General features: G+C 35.1%; 1 protein-coding gene across 6 annotated transcripts in view; it reads left to right on the top strand.

The window, feature by feature from the left end:
- The window catches only part of AASS (aminoadipate-semialdehyde synthase), a 72,427-nt gene that overhangs the window by 36,899 nt on the left and 14,532 nt on the right, over positions 1–20,996 (top strand). For all 6 annotated transcript variants that reach the window (XR_010158968.1, XR_010158969.1, XM_024358029.3 and 3 more), the window contains 7 exons: positions 5,715–5,774; positions 5,957–6,024; positions 8,528–8,649; positions 8,818–8,944; positions 14,243–14,353; positions 14,450–14,558; positions 15,558–15,698. Coding sequence is in view for 4 of the 6 variants with exons in the window: in XM_024358029.3 (XP_024213797.1) it covers positions 5,715–5,774; positions 5,957–6,024; positions 8,528–8,649; positions 8,818–8,944; positions 14,243–14,353; positions 14,450–14,558; positions 15,558–15,698 (738 nt within the window). In the remaining 2 variants the exon portion in view is untranslated. The remainder of the gene's footprint in view (positions 1–5,714; positions 5,775–5,956; positions 6,025–8,527; positions 8,650–8,817; positions 8,945–14,242; positions 14,354–14,449; positions 14,559–15,557; positions 15,699–20,996) is intronic.

The raw sequence follows: 20,996 nt of genomic DNA, 5'->3' as shown, positions 1-20,996 counted from the left end.
AGTAATGGATTGCTGGGTTGAAGAGTAGTTCTGTTTTTAGCTCTTTGAGGAATTGCCACACTGCTTTCCACAATGGTTGAACTGATTTTTACTCCCACCAACAGTGTATAAGCATTCGTTTTTCTCCACAACCTCACCAGCATCTGTTATGTTTTGACTTTTTAGTAATATCCATTCTGACTAGTGTGAGATGGTATCTCATTGTGGTTTTGATTTGCATTTCTTTAATTATCAGTGATGTTGAATTTGTTTTCATATGCTTGTTGACTGCATGTATGTCTTCAATTGAAAAGTGTCTGTTCATGTCCTTTGCCCAGCTTTTAATGGGGTTGTTTGTTTTTTCTTGTAAATTTAAGTTTTTATAGAAGCTAGATATTAGACTTTTGTCAGATGCATAGTTTGCAAATATTTTCTTCCATTCTGTAGATTGTTTACTCTGTTGATAGTTTCTTTTGCTGTGCAAAAGCTCCTTAGTTTAATTAGATCCCATTTGTTGCATTTGTTTTTGGTGTCTTCATCATGAAATCTTTGCCAGTTCCCATGTCCAGAATGGTTTTGCCTAGATCATCTTCCAGGGTTTTTATAATTTTGGGTTTTACATTTCATTCTTTAATCCACTTTGAGTTGATTTACACCATTTTATATGCTGTAAGGAAGTGATCCAGTTTTAATCTTCTGCATATAGCTAGCCAGTTATCCCAGCACCATTTATTAAACAGGGAGTCCTTTCCTCATTGTTTGTTTTTGTCAGCTTTGTTGAAGATCAGATGGTTGAAGATGTGTGGCCTTATTTTTGAGCTCTCTATTCTGTTTTATTGGTCTTTGTGTCTGGTTTTGTATGAGTCTTATGCTGTTTTGGTTACTGTAGCCCTGTAATATAGTTTGAAGTCAGGTAGCATGATACCTCCAGCTTTGTTTTTTTTTTTGTTTAGGATTGCCTTGGCTATTCTGCTTCTTTTTGGTTCCATATGAATTTTAAAATAGTTTCTTTCTAGTTCTATGAAGAATGTCATGGGTAATTTGATAAGAATAGCATTTAATCTATAAATTGCTTTGGGCAGTATGGCCATTTTAATAACATTGATTCCCCTTGAAAACTGGCAACAAGGATGCCCTCTTTTACCACTTGCATCCAACATAGTATTGGAAGTCCTGGCCAGAGCAATCAGGCAAGAGAAAGAAATAAAAAGCATTCAAATAGGAAGAGAGGAAGTCAAATTATCCCTTTTTGCAGATGACATGATTCTATATCTAGACAACCCCCTTGTCTTAGCCCAAAAATTAAGCTGATAAACAATTTCAGCAAAGTTTCAGGATACAAAATCAACATACAAAAATCACTAGCATTTCAATACACCAACAACAGTCATCTAAAATTTTATTTATTTGAGTCTTTTCTCCTTAGGCAGACACGGGGTTTGTTGATTTTGTTTACCTTTTCAAACAAACTCTTTGTTTCATTGATCTTTTTTATTTTTTTAAGTCTCTATTTGGTTTATGTCTTCTCTAACCATCATTATTTCTTTGTGTCTACTAATTTTGGGTTCAGTTTGTTCCTGTTTTTCTTGGTCCTTGAGATGCAACATTGGGTTATCTGAGATCTTTGTTCTTTTTTGAAATAGGCATTTCAAAATTGCTATAAACTTCCTTCTGAGTACTGCTTTTGCTGTATCCCATAGGTTTTGGTAGGTTGTGTTTTCATTTTCATTTGTCTCTAGAAATTTTTAAATTTCCCTTTTAGTTTCTCTATTGACTCCTTGATTGATGAGGAGTATGTTGTTTAATTTGCATGTGTTTGTAGTTTCCAAAGTTTCTCTTGTTATTGATTTCTAGCTTCATACCATTGTGATCAGAAACAATACTTAATATGATTTCAATTTTTTTGAATTTGTTAAGACATATTTTGTGGCCTACCATATGGTCTATTCTGGAGAGCATTCTATATGTACTAGAGAAGAATGCGTACACTGGTGCTACTGGATAAAAAGTTCTATATTTATCTATTAGGTCCATTTTGTCTAAAGCACAGATCAATTCCAGTATTTTCTTATTAATTTCTTTCTGGTTGATCTTTCCATCTTTGAAAGAGGGGTATTGAAGTCTCCTACTATTATTGTTTTGGTATCTAGTTTTTACCTTCATGTTGATTAATTAATATTTGCTTTATATGTTTAGGTGTTCCAATGTTGAGTGCACATGTATTTACAATTGCTATGACTTCTTAATGACTTGAGCTCTTTAATAATGACTTTCTTTGTCTCTTGTGAAAGTTTTTGTGTTAAGTTTTTTCTATCTAGAATAAGTATTGTCCCTGTCCTCTGTTGGTATTATTTGCAAGGAATATATTCTTTCATCCCCTTTGAGGGATGAAAGCCTATGTGCATTCTTAAGGTGAAAGTGTGTCTCTTGTGAGCAGCATATAGTGAGAGCTTATTTTTTTTTCTCTTTGCAACTTTTATTTTAGGTTCAGGGGGTACATGTGCAGTTTTATTACATGAGTAAATTGCATGTCACTGGGGTTTGGAGCACAAATGAATTCGTCACTAAAGTAGTGAGCATAGTACCTGATAGGTAGTTTTTCAGTCTTCACCCTCCTCCCATCCTCCACCCTCAAGTATACCCTGGTTTCTATTGTTCCCTTCTTTGTGTCCACGTGTACTCAGTGTTTAGCTCCCACTTATAACTGAGAACATGTGGTATTTGGTTTTCTGTTCCTACATTAATTTGCTTAGGATAATGGCCTTCATCTGCATCCAGATTGCTGCAAAGGACATAGTTTCATTGTTTGTTTATTTTTGAGGCAGTCTTGCTCTGTCACCTAGGCTGGTGTAGTGGCACCATCTTATTTCACAAACCTCTGCCTCCTGGGTTCAAGCAATTCTCCTGCCTCAGCTTCCCCAGTAGATGGGATTACAGGTGCCCACCACCAAGCCTGGCTAATGTTTGTATTTTTAGTAGAGACAGGGTTTCACCATGTTGGCCAGGGTGGTCTTGAACTTCTGACATCAGGTGATCTGCTCACCTTGGCCTCTCAAAGTGCTGGGATTACAGGTGTGAGCCACTGTGCCTGGCCAATTTCATTCTTTTTTATGGCTGCATAGTATTCCATGGTGTATATATACCACATTTTCTTTATCCAATTCACCACTGATGGGTATCTAGATTGGTTCCATATCTTTGCTATTGTGAATAGTAGAGCTTTGTTTTTTTAATCCATTCAGCCACTCTGTTTTAATTGAACAATTTAATCTGTTTACATTCAGAGTAATTATTGATATGCCAAGGACTTACTACTGCCATTTTGTTAATTGTTTTCTGATTGCTTTATAGCTTATTTGTTCTTTTTTTCCTCTCCTTCTGTTTATCTTTGTGATTTAGTGATTTCCTTTAGTGCTAAATTTGTATTCTTTTATCTTTATCATTTGTATATCTGCTTTAGTATTCTGCTTTGTGGTTACCACAAGGCTTACATAAAACGTCTTATATTTATAATAGACTATTTTATACTAATAACAACTTAAATTCAGTTGCATACAAAAACTCTAGAATTCTACCCTCCCACCAGCGTGTGTGTGTGTGTGTGTATATAGTATATATAGTATATATATACACATATATATGTATATGTATATATATTCATATTTCTTTTTTACCTTTCTGAGTTGGGTGCAACCAGTTAATATTTTTTGATGTCACAATTTACATCTTTTTAGCTTACATATTTCTTAATACTTCATTGTAGCTATCATTATTTTTGACTGTTTTGAATTTTAACTTCCATCCTAGAGTTATATATACCTATGTTTTGCAGAGTGCCATAGTAGTATCAGGGTATTCTGGATTTGATTATATATCTACCTTTATCAGTGGATTTTTTTACTTTTATATGTTTTCATGTTAGTAATGTTCTTTTTTTCTACTTGAAAAACTCCCTTAAGCATTTCTTATAGAGCAGCTCTAGTGGTGAAGAATTCCCTAAACTTTTGCTTGTCTGGGAAAGAGTTTATTTCTTCTTTTTTTCTGAAGGACAGCTTTGCTGTGTATAGCATTTTTGGCTGGCAGTTTTCTGTGCATCAGCACTTTGAATATATCATCCCATTCTCTCCTGGCCTGCAGGATTTCTACTGAGAAATCTGCTGATAGTCTAATGGAGATTCCCTTATATGTAACATGATATTTTTATCTTGCTGCTTTTAATATCATTTGTCTTTGGTTTTTGACAGTAATTATAAAGGGACCTCTTTGGGTTAACTCTGTTTGGAGATTGTTGAGCTTCATATATTTGGATGTTCATCTGTCTTCCAAGGCTTGAAACATGTTATTTTTCATTTATCAAAAACTTATATTCACTAATTTTAAAGTTTTACATTTTTTAAAAAAGTTATCTATATTGTCCTTTTATTTTTTGAACATATTAATCACAATTTAGAATCATTTTTGTTAATTCCATTACACTTCTTGGTTCTATTTATGTTCCCTGTTTTTTTCCTTGGTTTTTGTGGTTTTCAGTAAATTCTTACCTTTCAATATATTTATTTATTTTTGGTTTAATGCCAGACATTGCATATTCAAAATTTTAGAGATGACTCGAGGCTCTGGATGTTGTGTGATTTTCCTCCAGATAATATATTCTTTGTTTTGGGCAGTGAGATAGACAAGGGTAAAGGTTAGGAGAAATTCACCTAAATTCAGTTAGGATGAAGTAATTTAAATCTAGGTTTCAGTCCTTTGGAGAACTGACCTTTTTCAAATTACCATTTATTTTAGATACATGAAAACCATTTTCTATTTATTTTAATACAGTAAATAAATTCTCTGTTACCAGCACCTTCTAGGAACATTTTTCTTGTTCTTAGTTGGGTGAGAGAGCTAGATCTTAACCTATAGTTAGGGAGGAAAGATTGTCTCATTGGCTCTTCCCTGTCCACCAGAAACAGCAATGCTAACTTATATGCCATTACTTCTTGGCAGTATATTCAAGAATTGGGTTCTTTGAGAAGGACTAACTTATATACCCATTACTTCTTGGCAGTATATTCAAGAGTTGGGTTCCTTGGGAGAAAAGAGGAGGACTAGAAGGTTGCTGAAATGTTAATATGAGACATCTTACTTTTTTTGTTGTCTCTGACTCAATTTTGCAAGATAATGTGAAGAGGGTGTGAATGACTTTCTAGGTCTACTCAGTCAAGTCACTTTTGCTACCACCTTTGAAATGCTGATGTACCTATACATATAACTACTAATACTGATACTGATCTGAGGGAGACCCCTTACTGCAGGGTTGGTGGCCTTGCTGAGTGGAAAACCTCATTCTCTATTCCTAATAGAACAGCTTGAACTTTTGGAATGGAGTAGAGGCCCTTGAAGGGAGGACTATAGCTATAAAGCTTGTGAAGATATTTGACAACATGCTTAATATGATACATTTAACTGGTTGGAAAGGATAAGCTTTTTTGTGTTCACAGCAAGCAAAGATGATTATAATCCAATTTTAGTTTTAAAATTGGGACTTGTGCTGAAACACCATAGTCTTGTGGGCAGAGTTGATTGCTTGTAGAAGACTTCTATTAGCAATCACTTATACTCGGTGATCCTTAGAAAACTGTTTCTTAAATTATTTTTTTCCCTTGATTAATATTTTAATATGGATACAAACACCAAGAGGCCTTCTTTGCAGTGTCATTTATCTCTTACAAATCTCATTTTCCTTTCAGATATTATCAGATGCGACACAGCCTCTTGAAAGTCAGAATTTTTCTCCTGTGGTGAGAGATGTAAGTTATGAGAAGAATATTTTTTCATAAATGTATTTTTTTACTACCATTTTTGCTCTCTTCTCTCTGTTTCTCTCTCTCTCCATCTTTGTCATTCTGTCTCTTCTCTATCAGTCATGAGACCTTGTTTGTAGGACTAAAATGTGGATACTAAAGAAATGTCTTGTGTCATATACATTTAGGCAGTGATTACATCCAACGGTACATTACCTGATAAATATAAATATATCCAGACACTCCGGGAGAGCAGGTAAGTATTGTTCAAATCCTCTTGTTTTATACATTTATTCTTATCTTGGAATTCATGAGTATTTTTTAATGCTTCAATGGGAGTTCTTAATATTAGGTTTGTACACTATATAAATTTTGATAATGTTTGAAAATGTAGGAAATCCAAACTAAGTGGCTGGCTGAAACCACCGTGACTGTTTCCCACTTAACGGTAGTATAGCATCATTTTGGCTTTCTAATAGCCTGTGTAGACGTATGGGTAAGCAAGCAAAAATCCAAAAGGATTGTCCTTCAGGTAGCTTCTTGTTTTTCTCTAGCTTTTGATACATGATCATGACTCGGTTATTTTCTCAAAGGAAAATGAGCACACTAGCCTTTCTGTGGTGCTTTCAGTTTGGGTTTTAGTTGAGGATTTGGACTCTCTTTTGTTTAGTATAATGTTCAGGGAAGTGAATTCGTGGTTACAAATTAAGAGAGTTGTGAATAAACAATTGATGAAAGTAAGAGGTAGTTTTCTCCAGGGATTCTTATTAGGGGGAAGGTGCCAAAAAGTAATGTAGCAAATCTACTCAAGAGAATAGTTACTTTAGAAAGGTCTTTAGCTAAGGCCCTTGTTTCCTTAATTGATTTTACTACTTAAAGTTTGAAAACATTGATTTTATTTTTTTGGAATATTCTGGTCTCCTCCAGCCAATTGCCCTTGATCTGTGTTTATATCTACTCTGCTGGTCTTTTCACATTAAAAAAGGAACCCATGTACTGAAGTATCAGGAGAAACCAGAGTTGGGAAAAAAAAACACAACTGTTTTATCTTCTTTTTCAGTGGTTCTACTACAAGCAGTAAACAAAGAGATCTGCCCAGATCAAGCGTACTATAGTTAGGCTTTTCCATATGTGCTGGTTTGATTATAGTTACTTTTTAATGTGTCAGTGAAATATACTGGCATAAGACACCAAGTACTTACTTTTTTTCTTTGTGAATAAGAGAAGCTAGCTCTATAACCCTGTAGGAGAGTTTCTTACAAGTAAAACTTCACATCTGTTTGTTTTTCATAGCTCTATGTTTTGGTTCTCATCATCCGATGGTCTTTTACACTACTGAAACTAGTGACATGTCTAACATGACTGGTCAAGATGATATCTTCTCTCTTATGTGTCATATTTCATGAAGCAGCAGGTTTACTTGGCTCTGATTGCTAGAACTTGCTGCCCTCTTTCCTGATGGAAACTTGTGCCAAGATACTGATAACAAAGGTTGCATTTTGAAAGCAAATTTACTTTATATTGAACCCTGCCTTATTCTTCTCTTCTTTTCATCACTTAGCACATGATTATTAACCTGGAGTCTGGGGTTTGGGGGTACTGATGGGCTGGACAGTATTAGAATCTAGGAGTGAGTTTCTGTTTTGAGCATTTGGTATTTGGAATGTTTTAATTATACAAACTATAGAAAATATTGTTAGACAGAAAATATAATAACCGAATAATAGTGGTTCTCTCTGGAAGGTGAAATGGGAGATGGTAATAGTTAAATGAGATCTCTTCACATCAGTAATATGTGTATTGGGGTACAGAAGGACAGGAATTTTTTATACTTATATTTATTTTTATTTGTTAAAAATTAATGAAAAGTTTTTTGGGTTAATGTTCAAGAGACATTATGGCCTAAAGATTCTAAATAACAGAGCCTACTTCAGTCCCTGGCACTAGGCCATTTCTATGGTTTCATGTTGATAACAGGGAATTTGATTCAAAAAATATTTAATGAGTAAATTCCATATTTAAGACAAAATGTGCTGAGCATTAATGGGTTTGTAAAGATGGGTAAGTCTTAGATGCTGCCTTGGAGGTCATAGTTTGTGGGAAAGACAGAAAGTCATCTGCCTGGAAGGTATTAATATAAATTCCAGCAGAATAGACTGTTCAAGAATTAAAATAATGCCTAACACTAGTCTTCAGTTTCTACATTTAACCCATGGCATGTGTGACTCAAAGTCATGGTTTTGCTATTTTCAAGTGACTCTAAAGATATATGACAAAACAATTTCTAATATGGATAATAATATTCTCTTCCTCAAATTGTTGTCTTCTGGGATTGTTGTGAGGAATAAATAAGGTTTCCAAGGTAAAACCCCTTGTATGATTTTGAACCACATCTTCTGGAAGGATAAAATGTGAGACCAAGTTACTCAATCACAAGTAAGCCAAGAAAATGTCCAGCATCTGCACCTCACTAGTAATACTGGGAATTCATGAAATACATCTATACATCTGTAGATATATATCTCAGAGATGTCAGGTCTATTGCTCTTCATTGTACAAAATGTAAAATAATTAAAGAAACATGTTGTTATAGGGAACTCATTCATGTTGAAATTCTTATTTTAAGTAATGTGAAGAGAAAATGTTGCTTCATTATTTAGGTTTTAGTATGATTTGTGGAATGCAAGATTCTGTTATTTAAAAAAAAATTTTTTTAATTAGCCCCTTCCCTTTTTTTTTTTTTTTTTTTTTTTAAATAGGGAACGTGCTCAGTCACTTTCAATGGGCACCAGGAGAAAGGTTTTGGTTCTTGGATCTGGCTACGTATCTGAGCCTGTATTAGAATATTTATCAAGAGATGGCAATATAGAAATAACAGTAGGTAAATAAGCCCTAATTTTTGAAGAAGAAAAATGTATTTTATAGCGTGTTGACTTCTACATTTTAGAAGACTACTTTGTTTCTGAAATTTGAAAATTTATTTTTGGAGATGTTAAAATATATTTTACTCTGACATATCTAAAAATGTGACTTTTAATTACTGAAATAGGATCTGACATGAAGAATCAAATTGAACAGTTAGGCAAGAAATATAATATTAATCCTGTTAGCATGGACATTTGTAAACAAGAAGAGAAGCTGGGCTTCTTGGTGGCAAAACAGGATCTTGTCATCAGGTCAGTATCTGGCAAGAAATGAGTTTCATATTTTTGTTGTTATTTCTTTTCTCTTATTTTTCTTTCTCTTTCACTTCTCCTCTCTTCATACTCTTTTGGAGTAAAGTTTTTAATTGAAGTATGGGTCCAGAAGGTGCACAAATCATAAGTATATAGCTCAATGAATTTTCACAAAGTGAACACATTCTGTGACGATTATTTATGTCAGGAAACAAGAGTATCACTAATTCCCCAGAAGCCCTCCTGGTGCCTCTTTCTATTCACTTACCCCGTCCTCTAAGGGTAAACACTATCCTGGCTTCTGACATTTAGTTTCTGCCTGCTTTCAGACTTCATATAATTGGAATCATTCAATATATCCTCATTTGTGGCTTCCTTCTTCCATTCAATGTTGTGATTACAAGAGTCATTTGTGCTATTGTCTGAAATGATAATTTATTCATTCTCATTGCTGTACAGTATTTCATTATGTGAATATACCATTATTATTTATTTGACTACTATAGATATTTAGGTTGTTTCTGGATTTTGGCTATTATAAGTCACACTGCTATACATATTTCGGTATTTGTCTTTTAGTGACCATTTCACCAAAACAGTAATTATACATTTCTGTTGGGTATGTACTTAGAAGTGGGATTGCAGGTCATAAGATATTAATGTTTTATATACTTAAGTGTCTATTTTATCCTTTGGAGTTATAAAGCTTAAATGAAATAAGTAGATTATTTAGCCTTATGACCATTTTAAGTCTCATCATAGCAACAGATCTTGAAATAGAGTATTACTAACAAAAATGCAGATCTAACATCTAGACACAGAATTACATGAGATTCACTTCATAACTAAATTTGGTTTTGATATTTGAGTACATATGTACACAAAGAAAGGAACAACAGACATCAGGGCCTGCTTGAGGGTAAAAGGTGGGAGGAGGGTGAGGATCGAAAAACTACCTATTGGGTACTATGCTTATTACCTAGATAATGAAATAATCTGTACATCATACCCCCATAACATACAATTTACCTGTATAACAAACCTGCACATGTACCCCTGAACCTAAAATAAAAGTAATAAATAAATAAATAAATAAATAAATAAATAAATTTGGTTTTGAAATGTCAAAGTGATGAAAATAGTCATTCATTCCTAGAATTTTCCCAAGATGAGAAGAAGAAAGTTATCTGTTCCCTCATAGTGATTACCTAGTCACTTTCACAGATCAGATTCAAATTGTATCTTTGGAGGAAGTTCTCTGATGTTCTGCTTTAAAAAAAAAGAAAAAAAGAGGCTTGGAAAACACATAATGAAAGGTAGTTCGTAGGCTGGCATTTTTACATTTCTCTTGATATCTTTAAATACAGGCTAACTTTATGCACTTAAAATGTTACCCAATTTATATAAATGTTATGAGCATTAATTTTTATTTAGAAAAAATTGACTAATGACCAACTGAACCTCTCTGATATTACCATGAAAAGAAATTCTGCTTCAAAATGTAATGATCTAGCCTTCTGAGTAGAACAATAATTTATTTTGCCACACAGAGGTACCTAAATATATCATTTTTAATTAAAAGTAAAATAACATGATAAAATCCATTTGGAACAGAATCTGAAATAAAATGTGACAAGATAATGGACAAAGACATCAATCTCTTAATATGTCCAAATTTTAAAATTTAGCAAACAAGTGGCCTTCAATAGGATTTAGCATTAGCAAAATCTGTTTTATATTTAATGTTTTCTCATTTGGTGTATTTTCTATGCTGAATAATGGTAATGCCATTAAACAATGTTATCCTATAACATTCCTTAAATTTTTTTTTCTTTTTTTTGAGACAGTCTCATTTTGTCACCCAGGCTGGAATGCAGTGGCACAATCTTGGCTCACTGCAACCTTCGCCTCCCAGACTCAAGTGATCCTCCCACCTCAACCACCCAAGTAGCTGGGACTACAGGCACATGCCACTATGCCTAGCTAAAGTTTGTATTTTTAGTAGAAATGGGATATCAACATGTTGCTCAGGCTGGTCTTGAACTCCTCAAGCAATCTACTTGCCTCAGCCTCTCAAAGTGCCAGGATTACAGGCATAAGCCACCATGCCTGGCTAATTGTTTTATTTTTTAAGTTGGGGAAAAAATGTTTTGATATAACCATAGTGATAGGGACTACAAAAAAATGAGTAAAGAATATGTTTCACAAAAAATGTTTAGTAATATGTACAATTCTCATAATTTTTCAAATTTAATTTTTAATTTAATACAAAGTAGTAATTGATTTCAAGGTTTCTTTGAAAATTCCACATGTATTTTGTGTGTATTTTTCACAAGTGACATTTTCAACCTTTTGGAGTAATTGGGTTGGAGTCAACTTAAATAATTTAAGAGTATGTCCCATTGAGTGCTTACTGTATCATATTCGAGACGAATTATGAACTCTAATCCCTTCGTCTAAAAAAGTACCACAGGCAAAGTCCTATCATTCTACTTCTCAGCCTATTATAAGACCAAAGTTTTAAAATATTATTAGATCTTAGTAAAATTTTGATTGAGCAAGTTTAATATGGAGAATATGATTTAAAAATTTCTGTTTAACCTTTAAGATGATGACATTGCACATTTTCTATTAATATTTGGTTCTAATAGTTTTGCAAGTATTTTGCTCAGTGGTTTCCAAAAATCTACTAAATTTGTTAGCAGTAATTATTTTTGGTTTAAGGAAACAAAAACACAGAGACCAGGAGCTTTTGATACTGATAAAAGACATACACAATTTTATTCTGCATTATAATAAATTTAAATAGCAATACTCTATTCTATTGACCTGAGGAGGAATAAATGCCTGAAAAGTGGTTTTATTGTTTTTTTTTATGAAGTAGAGAAAATCTGAACTATGCAGAATGAATTTGACAAGTACAATGATATAGTGTGATATTGTTTCTGTTGGTTTTTATTTTTTTTTGTTGGTACTGTAGACCGCTTTACCAAATAGGCATTAAAAAACAAATTAAATATTGTCATGTAATTAACAGGGTATTTTATTATTCCTAGAATAGAATAGGGATATGCTCATTTTTATAACACTCATATTTATGAAAATTTAATTTCTTTTGATTATGCAGTCCCAGAGCCAAATTATTATACCACAGCCAAATTTGTTGAAAACCAAATCAAAGTTGAGCTTTGAGTACAGCATCATCCGTGGTTCACCATGTGGATTTTTAGCCATTTTGATAGCATTTACACTGATCAACACCGTTAAAGCCTATCTCCTCCTTGGACCCTTCCTGGAGTCTACTCAATAATGTAATACATTAGCTGTAGAAATATAGGGATGAATGGAGCAAATTCCATTAAATGTTATAAAGGTATAACTGGATGCATGCAGAGGAAGGATATCTGGCTTTGGGGAAATCTGGGAAAGCTTTGTGGAGGAAAATAACTCTTTGGAAATTTCTTAAAGGGGCAGGTATAATTTGGATTAGGGTTTTCTGTCGTGGGCTTTCCACTAAAATAGAGCTGCTGTTCTTTTTACCTTCACATCTTCCAAATGGCTATCAGGAAGTGTCAAACTAGGTCAAGATGGCCCATGTATTACATTATTGAGTAGACTCCAAGAAGGGCCCAAGGAGGAGATAGGCTTTTATGGTGTTGATCGGTGTAAAGGTATCAGAATGGCTAAAAATCCACAGGGTGAACAACAGATGATGCTGTACTCAAAGCTCAACTTTGATTGGGTTTTCAACAATTTTGGCTTTGGGATTATAATTTGGTGCTGGGACTGCATAATCACAAGAAATCAAATTTTCATAAATATGAGTGTTATATAAATGAGTATATCCATAGTCTATTGTAGGAATAATAAAATACCCTGTCAATTACATGACAATATTTAAGTTGTTTTTTATTGACTATTTGGTAAAGCTGTCTACAGTACCACCAAAAAAAAAAACCAACATAAACAATATCATACTACACCATTGTACTTGTCAAATTAATTCTGCATACTTCAGATTTTCTCTAGTTCATTAAAAAAAAACTAAATAAACAATAAAACCACTTCTCAGGCCTTTATTCCTCAACAGGTCAATAGAATAGAGTATTGCTATTTAGATGTGATAACAGGGTGAATTTATTCTGTGGCCCACAGGGAGTCATTGATCATGTCTTTCCAAGGGAATATTTATTTATTTTACTTTCAACTTTTATTTTACAATCAGGGGTTACATGTGCAGGTTTATTATAAAGGTATATTGTGTGATTCTGAGGTCTGGAGTATCAATGAATCTGTCACCAAGTAGCAAGCATAGTACCCAGTAGGTTGTTTTTCAGCCCCTGCTCCACTTCTTATCTCTTCCCTCTTGTAGTCCTCAGTGTCTATTGTTTCCATCTTTAATTCCATGGGTACCCAGTGTTCAGCTCCCACTTACTTGTAAGTGAGAGCCTGCAGTATTTGGTTTTCTGTTTCTGTGTTAGGTCGCATAAGATAATAGTTTCCAGTTGCATCCATGTTGTTGCAAAGAACACTATTTCATTCTTTTTTATGGCTATGTAGTATTCAATGGTGTATATGTACTACATTTTTTAATCCAATTCACTGTTTTTGTTTTTTTATTTTTGTTTCATTTTGTTTTGTTTTATTGAGACAGGGTCTCACTCTATTGCCCAGGCTAGTGTGCAGTGCTGTGATCTCAACTCACTGCAGCCTTGACCTCCTGAGTTCCAGTGATCCTCCCACTTCAGTCTCTGGAGTAGCTGGGACTACAGGCATGTGCCAACATGCTGGGCCAATTTTTGTATTTGTTGTAGAGATGATGTTTCACCATCTTGTCCAAGCTGGTCTCGACTCCTGGGCCCAAGCGACTCACCTGTCTTTGGCCTCCCAAAGTTCTGGGATTACAGGCATGAGCCACAGCACCTGGCCCCAATCCCACTATTGATGGGCATGTCAATTGATTCCATGTCTTTGTTATTGTGAATAGTGCTGTGATGAATATGTGAGTGCCTGTGTCTTTTTGGTAGAATAATCTATTTTCCTTTGGATAGATACCCAGTAATGAGATTGCTAAGTCGAATGATAGTTCAACCTTTAGCTCTTTGAGAAATCTCTGAACTGTCCTCTGTAGCAGCTGAACTAATTTACATTCCCACCAACTGTGTATAAGTGTTCCCTTTTCTGAGAGAATAATTTAATCAGAACAGTACCTTAAGATGCAGCTTTAATACAGTTCAGGTACCTTAGAAAGTAGGGTTGAAAAAGGGAGTTTCTGATTAGTTTCTTCCTGTTTTCAAGCTTGTTGCCTTATGTATTGCACCCTCTTGTGGCCAAGGCCTGCATCACAAACAAAGTTAACATGGTCACTGCAAGCTACATCACACCAGCACTAAAAGAATTGGAAAAGAGGTAAGTTTTAATCATTTTAAACAAACTGAGTGGATCCATGGCATTGTTTTTATTTTATATCCAAGTTTTCCTTTTTCCTCTTTCCACCTGCTGCAGTGTGGAAGATGCCGGCATCACAATCATTGGTGAATTGGGATTGGACCCTGGTCTGGATCACATGTTAGCAATGGAAACAATAGATAAAGCCAAGGAAGTGGGAGCCACGGTGAGCCCAATTTGTACCCAAAGGGAACATTAAAATGTCTAACTTCTTGTGTACAGAATCAAAGTATGAGTTATAATATAGCAACACCTTTAATCAAAGTTAAAGATTTTTTTTTTTTTTGAGACTGAGTTTTGCTCTTGTTGCCCAGGCTGGAGTGCAATGGCACGATCTCGGCTCACTGCAACCTCCATCTCCCAGGTTCAAGCAATACTCCTGCTTCAGCCTCCCAAGTAGCTGGGATTACAGGCACGCACCACCATGCCCGGCTAATTTTGTATTTTTAGTAGAGATGGGGTTTCTCCATGTTGGTCAGGCCAGTCTCGAACTCCTGACCTCAGGTCATCTGCCCCCCTCGGCCTCCTAGAAATTTTAAATAATATCTTATAATTGCAAAAATATCCATACAGGAAAACAATGTCCAAGTCTTAGGTAGCAACCAATTTTTGGAGAAACAGATGCTACTATAAAATTTTGGCTTAATACAAATTTTAGACTACCTTGAAGATTCTGTAATAAGGTTTGACTTTTAAAAGTGAGAAGAATCTTTGGGTATCAGCAATCTGTTGATATGAAATATCTTTTATGAAATAGTACCTTTGACAAGGTACTATTGGGTGTAAATGGGATGATTCAGATTGTTTTAGGTTTTTTGAATGTGTGTGTATATATGTATTAAAATTATATATATGTAAATATATAATTTGAATACAAAAGTTAGTAGGAACTGACTAAGCAGAATTGAACTAAGAGTTGGATTTTTAACTGAACAAAATGTTAGTCACTATTTTTACAGTTTTTTTAAAAAACCATATATATAAAATTAACTGTTATTTAATCAAATGGTACATGCTTTGAAGATGTATTTTCGAATGCCTTAGTAACATTAAGAATGAAAAACTGTAGCAAGTTTACTCCATTCATATCATTGTCTTCAATTAATTACTTAGACATTCTCTAAGTTGTGAATTCTTCCTTATTTATTGATTCTTTAATTTATAGATTGAATCATATATTTCCTACTGTGGTGGGCTTCCAGCCCCTGAACATTCAAACAATCCATTGAGATATAAATTTAGCTGGAGTCCAGTGGGAGTTTTGATGAACGTAATGCAGTCTGCCACCTATCTGCTCGATGGAAAGGTGAGGAATCTTATCCAAGCATAGTGATATCAACCTGCAATAACAGCCTGAGACAGTCTAAATACTCCCTGATCCCAAACCCTTTAATAATGGTGATGCTGCCTGTCTCCATTATCTCCTCCTGTGTTGTTTCCCAGTGTATATTTTCCGTTCTGTTTAGCACGGTCTCCTTGCTGTTCCCAGCAAAGCCTGTGCCTATTATTTGCCCTAGGCCTTCTTGCAAGTTGTTTCTGCTATTCAAAAATTCACTTCTCTATATATGTAAACACTGGTTATCTCTTGATTTATTTCAGCATGACAAACATTTTCTGAGTACCTACTATGTGCTGGACTTTGGGCAAGTTACCCAAGACTGTCACAGCGAATGAAATTCATGACCTCAGAAAGCTCACAGCTGGATTGGGGATGGGGCTCTTGGAATGGAGGGTTTGGTGTGCTGGGGAAAGAAACTATAATTTCTTCTCCAGCTGCCATGTAACAGAGCATAAGAACTCTCCAAGTTTAATATTATTTTCATTATTTTACAATAAGAAAGCTATGGCTCAGAGAGCATGTCCAAGGTCATTTGGCTGAGATTCATACCCAGGTCTAACTAACTCTTAAGGCTTTTTTTCTCCTTTTGCCAGATTGCCTAATGGCTGGAAAGACAGACATGGGAATAAGTAATTATAATTTAATAGGGAAATTTCTAAAGTATGTTAAAGTGGCTCAGAGCTACAGATGGGAGAACAGTTTAATTGGCCTTGGTGAAGGGGTTGGGGGAAGGAGGATGGGGAAAAGGAAAACTAGTGGAGAAGAGGATGTGCTTGGCCTTGAAGGATATGAAGGTGCCAGCTAGGCAGGGATGTTAGCACTCATGGTATGACAGTTTTATAAGGGGAAAAATCAGGTTTAGGGAGTTAAGGTAACAGCTACACTTAAAGAGATGGCAAGTGACTGAGCCAGTATCCAAATCATGTCTGTCTGACTTCATAGTTTATGCTCATAGTTTGGAGAAAAATGAAACGAGACTCAGAGTGCCTCTTTGAATTGTGTGTTGTAGGCACCTCACTCACCTTGCCCTAGTCCTGGCCCTGCAGGGAGTGATGAGTAATATGATCAGATAAATGTGTCTTAAAAAGATTATTCTAGCATCAATATTTTACATTGTCAAGGTATTTGTGAATCGAAACGTATTTCAGGAGTAGAGAGAAAGAATTTCTTAAGCAACAAGGGGAATGCTGTTATTAGCCATGGTCTTTTGTGCCTGTGATATAGAGCATAACTCATACTTGGCTTGGAATTACAAGGGGAGTTTAAAAAGTACCAGCACCTCATCCCCAAAGATTCTGATTTGCCTGGGTTTGGGGATTTTTGAAATCTTCCTAGTGATTCTAATATGCAGCTGAATTTGAGAACAACTGATTTAATGATCAGAGAGTCACAGCTGCACTTAAAATAGTACTAAACAAGCAGGACACTTTAGCTTGATGCCGGAATGATGTGTGACATGTTTCAGGATAATAAACAGGATCAATGAGTTCTGGTCTAATTCCTGGCATCCCTCATAACATAGCCAAAGACCAGGCAGTTGAAAAGATCCACCGGATATCAGTTTCCTGATGTGTAATGTGAGCACTGATGTTCCATTCAATTCTTTAATTCTATGAATCATGAAGGTTTGGACCAGAATCTTAGTCTGATGTTTTACCAAGCACACATCCTTTTACATGCTACAGCCTATCTCCTATTGCATTCCAACAGCTCCTTTTACCTTCTGCAATCTTAAGAGACTGGCCTATGTTTGGTATAAATTAACATGTGAAGGCAGGACAAATTCTTGCCTCAGTTGAGTAAAACACTTATTTTTAGGAGGCCTTATAAATGCTAAAGATGGTAACAATGAAAGGGTCAGCAGAGTGCAACTGTGTAAAAGAAAGAGCAAGCAACTTGGTATCTGTGGGCCTGGCTTTGTGCTCTAGCTCTGCCATTACTGGTTGTGAGCTTTGGGTTCCTTGTCTGAAGATAAAGACAATCTTGCCAGCCTTCCAGTGTTCTTAGTCAGTGAGGTCACATAGATTGCAATCTGCCTAACAGCAGATTGTCAGCCATGTAATCAATCTAGCAAATATTAGCTACATAAGGAAATTAGTGGTTGTGAGAGTTTTAAGACAAACAAGAGGTTATTTTCAGGTAGCAGAAGTTGTATTTGTTGAATTCGAAGTTCTCCTCTTTCATCCTAAACGTCTTTTGTAAAAATGAGTGCTTTTTGCATCTCTCTGACACTGGAGGATACCAAGAGAAAACATGACACTTTTCTTTGCTAAAATGATACTTTTTTCAAGGTCCCACCTGTGTTTCCTCTTGTGGATGAAGCTTTTTGTGACCACTCCAGCCTCTGTTCACTATTATTTTGTCTGAACTGAATCAAAGAATCAGACACTTGTTTGTCTGTGTCTAAGAATTTTCTAGGTGCTGCATTATTCAGTCAGTAATTCAAGTGTATCAGTCTGTTTCCCAAGCCAGATTGTTGAACAACTTAAAACCTCTCTTGTATTCTTGCCCTTCACTCCCTCTGCCATCACCACCCTCCACCATGGAGCGGGTCTTAAATAATTCACAGAATCATAATGGGAAACCAAGTCACCTCTCTGACTTCTGCTTAAATTTGAAGACTTAAACTTTTCCAGAAATTGCTCAGTGGCCTATGAATTTGAATGTATCTTATTGTCTTACATCTTTGCAGTAATTTCTAGCCACTTGTACTATTTCTAACTTCTAATTTGATTCCTAACAATTCTGATTTTCTTCCACATATTCGGAGACAGTGATTTCATCTTCTCTTAGTTTCATTCCCCTCACAGTCGTGGTGTACTTTTTTACATTGTTGGCATTTGGGAGGGACATGGCAGAGCTTTGCCATCATCTTCTGCAGTGTTTCCCAGTCTAACCTGGCAAAACATGTAGTCTAAGTGAGAAGTGTGCTTGCTCTGCAAACATCGCTTTAAGATAGGTTTTCTAGCCCTCTATCCATTACCTGCCACCACCTTGACTGCAGCACCCAACCCTTTGGAAATCAAGAGCTACCACTATCTTCCTTTGCCTGTACCAATTCTTTATGCAACTTTCAGTGCATCCCAGGTGGCATAATCCGGAATGCTGTACTTTGTCAATATCCCTTTCAAAATACTGATCCAGAAATAAGCATGATTAAGGGGACAGTGTAGTAGAAGGAACACAGACATTGCAGTCAAATAGAACTGGGTTCAGATTTGCCTTTGGGTGACTCAGCCTCAGTTTTCACCTCTGAAAAATGAGTTGTTTCATGGATTAAAGATAATGCCCAGTACAAGGCACTGGGCACATAGTAGGCCCTGAAAAAATGATTGTATATTTCCTTATTAGTTTAGTGATCAAGCTTACTGTGATTATTTGAATATATATGATACATTTATTCAAATATAACTGATTCTCTCTAGTTGGGAGATGTGTATTTGTGTTTGTCTGTGTGTATGTGTGAAAGAGTTGGACCTAGAGAATCTTGCAACAGCAGTGAATAATGAGCCTGAGCATTGTCAGAGCAGAAAGAAATGTATATTCTCTGCAAAACAGACAAATATGTTTCTGTTGTCATTCAAATTATTAATAAAATAATAAACAAGAAAGAACTTATTGTTGAACTATATTATATACCACTAGAAATACAACTATGAATGAATATCAAATGACAATGATTACCCAGTAATTTTTGGGTCAGGTTGCTTAGCCAACTGCCATTCTCACTAAATGAATCATTGCCATTCAGCTGACATTTCTCTGTCTTCTTTGTAAGGATTTCATGATAGACTTATGAACTTGCTGTTTTATTTATGATTGGTAAGCTAGAATATTGTGGTCATTATTGAATTTTTCTTTCAGAAATTTTCCTGACTTTCAAACAAGCAAACGAAACTTAAGAATTGTCATGGGTTATAGAAATGAGATGGGTGTGAAGACGCTAAAAGTCAACATTTGCTTTTTTTGTTTTTAAGGATGGTGTCTTGCTGTGTCGCTCAGGCTATTCTCAAACTCCTGGGCTCAGGCCATCCTCCTGCCTCAGCCTCCCGAGTGAAGTAGCTGGGATTACGGGTGGCACCATCATGCCCAACATTTGCTTTCTTAGATTTTTTCAAAAATTTAAAATTCTATTAAATAAACTGGTTTTAAAGAAGTAGTTCAGAAATCATCCCCCCTTTGGAAATGTTTAGTCTGCAGTCTAGTAGGGTTCACAAGAAAATTAAATGAAAGGCATTCCTCACATCCTTCATTCAGATTTTCACTTTTGAAATTTTAAATGGTGCTTGGCACTCTCCAAAGTGAGCCTCTGAACTGAAAAGACTCCAGTGGTCCTAACATTGCAGTCAGCATAGCCCTTTTCTTTCTGGGGCTTCATCCACATATAAATGAGTTTCCATTTTCTCTCTCATACAAAGGCACGTTCAGAACCCATCTACTAATAAGGCATGAGAATCATTAAGTTTAGCCAAAGGCCTCTTCAGGCAAATCCTGTGAATCCACCTTAAAGTACATTGGCAGCTCCCTGGTACAGTGTTATTTTGTGCAGCTTTAGAGAAACTGGTCAGAAATTGTTTCCAGTGGTACAATAAGGATAAAATTTAGTTCCACCAGCAGCACCAACCAGGATTCTCAGACCTAATTTTATCACTCCAGAATGCTTTCCATTATCTCAATGATAATAATAAGCCAATAAACTAGAAGAAAATTTAGTCCTTTAATTAAAATTTGAGACAAAGAAATCCTTCATTGCATTTTGAGTATGTGTGATGGGGGTAGGGGTATGGGAAAGAGAAGTACTGAGATATCAAAAGATTTTTATTTCATCACTCATGTTATTCCCTTCACAATTTGTGCGATCTTCAACGCATAGATAGTAACTGCTCAATAAATTTAGCTGTATGAATGAAATGTATGTGACTGATACCTAATGTGGCATTTAGAAGGCTCATGAAACTAAAAGAAAAGAATGAGAATATTGATTGTTGTTTGAGCATAGAAGCCATTTAAATAATTATCTGTTGCTTTTAGCTTATTTAAGTTTATTTTTTAAACATTTTTATATAAAATAATTTTATGTTTATTTTTTAAACATTTTTTATTTTTAAATAAACATTTAGAAAATAAATTTTTAAAAAATTAAAATGTTTATTTTAAAAATTTTTTTCTAAATGTTTATATTTTTTAAAAAGGCAAACTCTTGTGGGAGATAATTTAGTGCCATTTTATCCAGGGGAAGGAAAAAAAATTGAAAATAAGACCTTA

The sequence above is a fragment of the Pan troglodytes genome, chromosome 6 (assembly GCF_028858775.2).
Source record: "Pan troglodytes isolate AG18354 chromosome 6, NHGRI_mPanTro3-v2.0_pri, whole genome shotgun sequence".
Classification (NCBI taxonomy): Eukaryota; Metazoa; Chordata; class Mammalia; order Primates; family Hominidae; genus Pan; species Pan troglodytes.
This window is presented reverse-complemented; position numbering and strand designations above follow the sequence as displayed.